General features: G+C 48.5%; 1 protein-coding gene and 1 long non-coding RNA gene across 2 annotated transcripts; one reads left to right on the top strand and one right to left on the bottom strand.

The window, feature by feature from the left end:
* Positions 1-2450: 2450 nt before the first annotated feature.
* On the bottom strand, positions 2451-4136 carry LOC146757511 (zinc finger CCCH domain-containing protein 11A-like; the record flags this gene model as incomplete). The annotated part of the gene is made up of 4 exons (XM_085520675.1): positions 2451-2562; positions 3008-3078; positions 3392-3670; positions 3968-4136. Coding segments are annotated over 4 exons (579 nt in total), but the record flags the coding sequence as incomplete, so codon positions are not given.
* Positions 4137-5413: 1277 nt separating this feature from the next.
* On the top strand, positions 5414-7372 carry LOC146757510 (uncharacterized). The gene is made up of 3 exons (XR_014936095.1): positions 5414-5537; positions 7123-7209; positions 7332-7372. It is a non-coding gene; the product is annotated as an uncharacterized LOC146757510 (long non-coding RNA).
* The last annotated feature ends 22 nt before the right edge of the window (positions 7373-7394 follow it).

Below are 7394 nucleotides of genomic sequence, written 5' to 3'. Positions count from 1 at the left end.
GTTGTCCTCCAACTTTGCTGTCACTCTAATTTGGCTGTTAAGATCTGCAAGCTCCACCACAAATTACACACCAACTTTGCTTTCTTTCAGAGCTGGTTTTTGAGCACCTGCCATGTGTTCAAGGGATGGACTTGTGCAGGGACTCTCCAGAATTGGTTGGGAACGCAGCTGTCTCAAGCAAACACAAAACAGTCCAAAACTTACCTGAGAACATCTGGCACAACTCCAAACTTGAGTTTCTCACAATGGTGATGTGTTGGTGCGTCTGGGAGGAGGTGACCCAAATTTACAAGGTGGGCATCTCTGTCCTTTTTCCCAGCTGAAATGCGTTTGAGGATCCAGACTCAGCAAATATCTTCTCGTCTTGTTTGCATTATCACTTCTGTCTTCAGATTTGTTGTGCTGATTCCCTTAGTTGTCAGAGGGAGCGGGGTGTGACCAGGACTCAGCCAGGCTGTGATCAAACTGCATGTACAGCCTCAGAAACTGCTCAGGAAATGGTTAAAAGAGCCGCTTCTTCTTCCTTGAAACTTCTGGCCTGCTGCAGCTTTGATTCTTTAGGGAAGAACAGACATAGCTGTGATTGTCAGGGTCTGTGTGGTTTGATTCTGGTTTCTGGGACACGATGAAGTGCGTGGAGTGCAGGGTGATGGCACTCTAAGGACATTTCCATTTGGGTTGGATTTCCAGGTTGCTGTGTTCAGTTAGGGGAGTCGTGGCACTGAGGTCTGTGTGCAAGGTCTTGCAGGCAGGCTCAGACTATGCTGATGGCTGCAGTTGCTGTCACTGTGTGCTTGCAGCCAGCACCCTGCTGCCCAACTCATGCCACCCACGTGTTTCCCTGGCGTGTTGAAACAAGCAGGAAATCCTGAAACTTGGGAGTTTCAAAAGCAGCGTGATTTGTCTCCTCGGGCAAAGTCCTCAGCCAGAACTGCAGTAGAGACACCCCCTGGAGCCAGCAACTTGGGGTCGAAAGTACTGGATTGGAAGGGGTCAGTGCCAGGCACCCAGCTAACCTGTGGAGGTAACAATGTGCCTAGAACTAATTTGGCCCTGGACTTCCAGAGAGCCTACTTTGATTTTTTGCTGTTGCCTACTTGGAGGAATCTCACAGGCTAGAGTGCTCAAAGGTAAGGGGGCCATGAGAGCTGGGCAGCATTTAAATAGCGCTTCTTCGGAGCTCAGGATTGGTGCATCCCTAAGAGAAGGAAATAGGGAAGGGGGGTGTCCTGGAAATGGGTGATGCTGAGATGGTGAAGATGTTGAACACCTTCTTTACTTTGTTTTTCACTTCAGTGACTGCCCCTTGGGACTCCTGGGCCCTGGAGGGAAGAGAGAGAGCTTGAGAAATGGAGAGCTTCCCTCTGGGTGAGGAGGGGGTGATCTGAGAGCATCTGGTTGGGATCAGCGTGCACAATCCATAGACTCTGATGGGATGCATCCACATGTGTGGAGGGAGCTGGCAGAGGTGATTGTCAAACTCTTTATCATCTTTGACAGGTCTTGGAGAAGTGCCTGAAAGCTGGACGAGAGCCTGTGACACTGCAGTCTTCAGAAAGGGCAAGGAGGAGGATCCGGTAAACTGCAGGGCAGTCAGTCTCACCTCTCCCTGGAAAGGTGGTGGAACAGCTTGGTCTGGATGCCATCTCCAGGCAACTGGAAGGGAAGAAGTTTACCAGCAGTAGACAGCTTGGATTCACCGGGGAAATGTCATGCTCAGCCAACCCTGCAGCCTTCTGTGATGGCATCACCAGCTGGGTAGATGTGGGGAGAGCAGTGGATGTCATCTACCTTGACTTCAGCAAGGCTTTTGATACTGTCTCACATGACATCCTGGTAACAAAGCTGAGAAAGTGTGGGATAGATGAGTGGATGGTAAGCTGGGCTGAGAACTGTCTGACTGGCCAAGCTCAGAGGGTTTTGATCACTAGCACAGCGTCCAGTTATAGACCTGTGTTCCCCGGGGTTTGTTGATGTGTCTGGTCTTGTTCAGTATCTTCACTGATGACCTTGATGAGGGGATAGTGTCCACGCTCAGTAATTACACCTATGATACAAAGCTGGGAGGAATGGCTGACACACCTGAAGTCTGTGCTGCCATTCAGCAAGACCTGGACAGACTGGAGAGCTGGGCACTAATAAACAAGAAGTGGTTTAACAAAAGCAAGTGCAGAGTCTTGAATCTGGGAAGGAATAGCAGCAATTATCAGTACAAGGGCATGCAATGTTGTGTGGGCACATGGGTGTGCAAAGGAAGAACAGTGCTGGGATGGGCTGTGGTGGGCCAAAGATGCATAGTGGACCAAAGATGGTAGATGCTACTCTGGACCAAAAGTCATGCAGCAGCTCATGGAGTGTCACTGGACAAATCAGGCTGTGCGCTCTTTGTGAATCTCTAATTGTGATGGTTTATTGATTGACTGCAATCAAACTACAAGTACTGAGTTGGGCAGCAACTGAAACACCGCGCACTGCAGCCGCTGCCTTGTGATGTTTCTCCTCTCAGTCTTTCAGCTGCAGCTTCTGCATCATCTCTGCAAGGCTGTTCATCGCTGCAGAGAACTGGAAAGAAACAAAGCAAGCGTAGAAGTAGGACAGAAACAATCTAGGGAGATCTCATGAAGAAACTCTGACCAGTAAACATCCAGAATGGCCCCGTGTGGAACAGCATGTTCCTTTCATTCAGGTCACTGACACTACTTCCCAGGACACACTGCCTATGCTCTGTCGTGGAAAGGCTGTTTCAAAGGTTGCAGTGCCCGACATGGCAAGCTTCTTTATCACAGCAAAACCTTCTGGCTGTTACCAACCACATCCTTCTCAAGCCAGAGGAAGGCGTCCAAGCTCCCCATGGCAGCTCTCACTGACAGTCATTTCCTCAAACACACAGCTGGCTGCTTTTCTATTCCATCGCTTCCCTCAGGATTTTACCATCTCTTTCATATCTGACAGATGGAGGCACTGAGACCAACAAGAGAATGTGTGTCTGTGTTCACCAAGGACTCACCTCTATATGTGCAGCTCTCTGAGAAGCCTTTTTCAATTCCCTTCTCCTTTCTTTTTGTCGTTGTCTTCTTTCTATAAAGCAAGAATACCAATGAATTCATTTTGTTAACAGCAAAACTGCAGAAACATGGGTGCTGTGAAAACAAATGGCAGTCCAATGACAAAGCAAATGGGACTAGGAAGCCTCTCAGACATTTCCAGGGGGACATACAGAAGACCACTGTGAAATTAACAGAAAGAGATGTATTTAGGTATTCTGGCACCTCACTGCCTTTGGACTTTGTAGCCTTCAACTCTTATCCCCTCTACAGAGCAGGAAAAAGCAAGCCCTAAGCAAACTCAATGTGTTGCACTTCACCAGGACAGTACCGCAGCACCTTCTTACCTCTTTGCTTGGAGCTCAGTGCTGGGGCAGGCCCAGGGTGGGCTGCTGGGGCCGGCACACTGTCTCTGTTCTGGCCTCTGGCTCTTTTGGTAGCAGGCAACTGCGCTGCAGTCTGTTTCTCTTTGTCCAAACCCTTGCGTTTACACCCAGCCAGGGTCTTGGAGACAGAGCTGGGACCTGCTGTTACAGGAAGCCCTCCAGCCTGAAGATGAGCTTTCTCTGAAAGCACTTCCTGCACCACTTTCGCATAGATGTTTCCATTTGGCTCCAGGCATACATCTGTTATAATCAAGAAAGGAGAAGCAGTAAGATTTAAAGAGCGACCAACGCTAATTTCTGTAGCAAAATGGGCCACAATACTAGGAAATCTCATCTTGCGTGTTCACAGTAGCGGATCTTAGGATCTGAGCTGAAGGGTGGGTTTGCATTTCAAATCTGGACTGGGAAGGTAATTGTAAATCCCAGGGATGAAGACCTCAAGCAACACGCATCAAAAGGAGTATGAAGAAAGAATGGACAGAAAGCCTAACTAGAAAGACATTGAATCAAACCCTGATGCCTGTTGTGCATCTGTACCTCTCCTGGGTGCCACGTCACAGGCTGCAGTCCTCCCCAGACTTTCCGCAAGGCTGCTCTTGGCTGGAAGACCGCTTGTGTCAGCTTCTGGCAGAAAGGAACAAGAAATACTTGAAGAGCATCTCCTGGGAGGAAGATTTGAGCGCAGCCAACCACCAACTTCCACTCTTCAAGTGTAGTTCCTACCACTTGCCTTTTTGCTGCTACAGCATGGTGCCATTTCTGCAGTAAGCACAGATCTGCAGTGGACTTCCTTCACTCTTCCATCACACACGCACCCCTTCATGCAGCCCTATTTAGAAATACCCACATTCTGGAAAATACAGACAAAAAAGAAACAGGCAGAAAAGCGGCACTAATACTTTGTCACTGGTGGGAATCTCCACAGAAAGTGCTGTGCTAAAGGTGTGAGGTTAAGGGATCATCACTATCAAGATAAAAGTCACAGCATGGAAGATTTAGCGATGGCGTGCTGACTAGAAGGAAAAAACAACACTTACCTTGGAGCTTGTTCATTTTCCCTCCTATCATCGGATATCTTATCATCATCTACGTAGCTCTGAGGTTGGCCAAAGCCTGTTGCCATGAGCTTTGCTAAACGCAACAGTGCTGTGGCTCAGAGGTATTACACCGGCACATAGCATAGGAGAACTCCATAACCCAAGTGTCATGGGAAGAAGAAAGGGGAACTGTTACAATTAATTACGTTCACTAAATTGATAATTGTAGGCTTCTTGTCACACACTACTGCCTACAGCAAAACAGCACAGATGTTGACAACTGTGATTTCTGCATACAAGCAACCACTCGAGGCTGAGCACTCTCTCCTCCTCTCTCCACTCTCTCCTGTCTCTTTGCCATTCCTAGAAAGACCCAGAAGAGCTCAGTGTTCTCTTGCTGTTAGTTTACATCCTCCAAGCACTTCCAAAGGCACGCTGCTCTGTAGAAAAAGCTGAGCTGCCCAGAAAGTTTGTGCAGGAAGAAGGCAGCAGTGTCAGTGCACGTCATCCTGGGGGATCTGAATGCATTTGTGAAGAGAACAGGGAAAGAAGAGGGAAGAGAGCAAAACCAACAGGCACTAGCACTGCTGCCCACAGGGGGCGGGGCTTGAGGCAGGGCCTGTGCCAGAGGGGGGCGTGGCACAGTTAGGGCCAGCTCAGGGCCCAGAGCAGAGGGGGAGCAGGCAGAGGCAGGGCCTTGGGGCCCAGGATGGAGGAGGACCAGGCACAGCTGGGGCCAGCTCAGGGCCCAGAGCAGAGGGGGACCAGGCACAGCTGAGGCCACTGCAGGGCCCAGGTGAGAGGGGAACCCAGCACAGTCGGGGCTGCTTTGGGGCCCGGCACAGCCAGGGCCTATCCCCCTTTTTTGCACATATGAAATGCTCCCAGCTGTGCTGCACAGCAGAACATCTTTCAATGGAGATGAAAGCCTGTGAAATGAAAGAATCCTTTCTTATTTCTTTCACATTTGTGTTTGTTGACTGCAGTTCCAACCAGGTGGACTCGCAGTGTCTTGCAAGTGACACCTGGAAGCAGGTACAGACTGGAGACCCAGCACCCTCAATGTCCAGGTGAGTAACAGCAGCCAAGGAGGCCTTTGGGCTCTGCAGGGTCCAAGTGTGGAGCATTACACACAGGAACAGCTGAGTATAAAGACAGTGGCAGAGCTGCAGAGCTTGCCATAGTAGGGAGGCACAGTGGCTCAGCTCATTTCCCACAGTAACACAGGAAATAAGAGCCATGAGGGAAATGCAGATGCCTTCTGCCCCCATCAGAGGGGAGGAATGAGCTGCACTTCCACAGAGACATTCCTCTCACAGCCACTCACACCTCAGGTGTGGAGGGACGAGCTGGGGCTGCTGGTGGCAGCTGTGGAACACTGCCATCTGTGGTGCTCCATCCTGCCCTGGAGGGGCATGTAGAGCTGAGGACCTTTGTCTCTGCACAAATGACTGCAAGCAAGATGTAGCAGAGGGAACATAAAGCATTTAGTAACTTATCATACAAAGCAATGAGTAATAGAAATGACAGTATTTCCAACCAAATATCCCCCATCCTAGCAGTCATGCCTGATCTCTACAGTCCCACCCAAACAATTTCCCAGCCCCCTCCAATTCATCCTCACTATCCCACCCCTGAATTTCCCTCCCCCAATTCCCACACAGTAATTGCCCACACTAATTACCAGCATGCAGGGCATGGGGAACACCTGTTCCTTGTGTGCAGGCACCTGGAAAAAGAAGAAGTGTCAGGGAACTGGGGGTCTGTAGCAGGTTGTGGAGGCTCTGCATAGAACATAACCCCAGACCACAACCCCATCAGCTGCTGGAGCAGCAGCATCCCTGTCATTGGGGGATGTTGCCAGTGGTGGATAGGGACACAGGGAGAAGCCACACCTTGGTGTAGCTCTGATCTGCTCATGTCCAGTCCAATCCTCTATAGCACTTTCCATCTTCTGTCCTTTGTTCTTAACCGTATCCTTCCTTCTCTTCTGCTCTTTTTCTTTCTTTTAGGTGTCTTACCTGTATCTGCTTTTCCCCTCTTCTGTTCTTTTACTGCTCTGGTCAGCATCCAGTGTCTGCACCACAACTCTAGGTTTTGGGATCGAGAAAGGTACACAGGGCATAGATTTGTACAAGAAAAGCTCTCTTGCTGTGCCCAACAGGTGACAAAAAGGGGCCCTCAGGACCACAAAGGCAGCTTGTTTCTCCAAAAAAAAAATAAACTTAATTCTTTTCTTTATAAGAAGCATTAGAATCTTACAGAGAAGATGAAAATCATCTTCACTATGCTTTTAGACTGCGCATAGACTAGACCAAGATGTGTGGTGTTGCTTTGATACCTTATGAGGAGCACCGGTATCAGTGGATGAAGCTAACATTGTCTCAGAAGCACAATAATGGAGTACTTTTGTTTATAGTTGGCCTGAATGCAGTACAGGAGTGTGTTGCAGTAGTACTTGTTCTGAAATTCTAGGCTCTGACTAAGAAGTTTAGCAGGGTCCAAAGCACTTGTGAAAACAGTAAAATATTATTACTTCCTGTGTTAACAAATGAGTCTGTTACAATAGGATGATGAAAATAATGCTGCTTTAATGTGCTAATCTTCAAACAGAGGATCTAGTCAGATTTCTAACTTCCAGCTCTTTAATTTTAGAGGTCTAGTTTGGAGCCTAGGGGACACATACAAGTTTGCCTGCGTATTAAACCCTTTACGGCACGGGAGAGAGCAAATGGGTCACAGGTAAGGCATTTATTTAATCATAAACAAAAAAACAACCCTTAAAGTATATATGTTTTCTTTCCTGTAAGATGACCTTTTAAAACTTTTTTCATGCCTGCATTACTTGTGCTTCCTTGTAATAGGGATGTGTTTCACTTGAGGACTCAACAAGCATTATACTGAAGTCCCCTAAGAGCTCATTGGGA

The sequence above is a fragment of the Coturnix japonica genome, chromosome 20 (assembly GCF_054131305.1).
Source record: "Coturnix japonica strain WE chromosome 20, WE-NBRP24, whole genome shotgun sequence".
NCBI lineage: Eukaryota > Metazoa > Chordata > Aves > Galliformes > Phasianidae > Coturnix > Coturnix japonica.
This window is presented reverse-complemented; position numbering and strand designations above follow the sequence as displayed.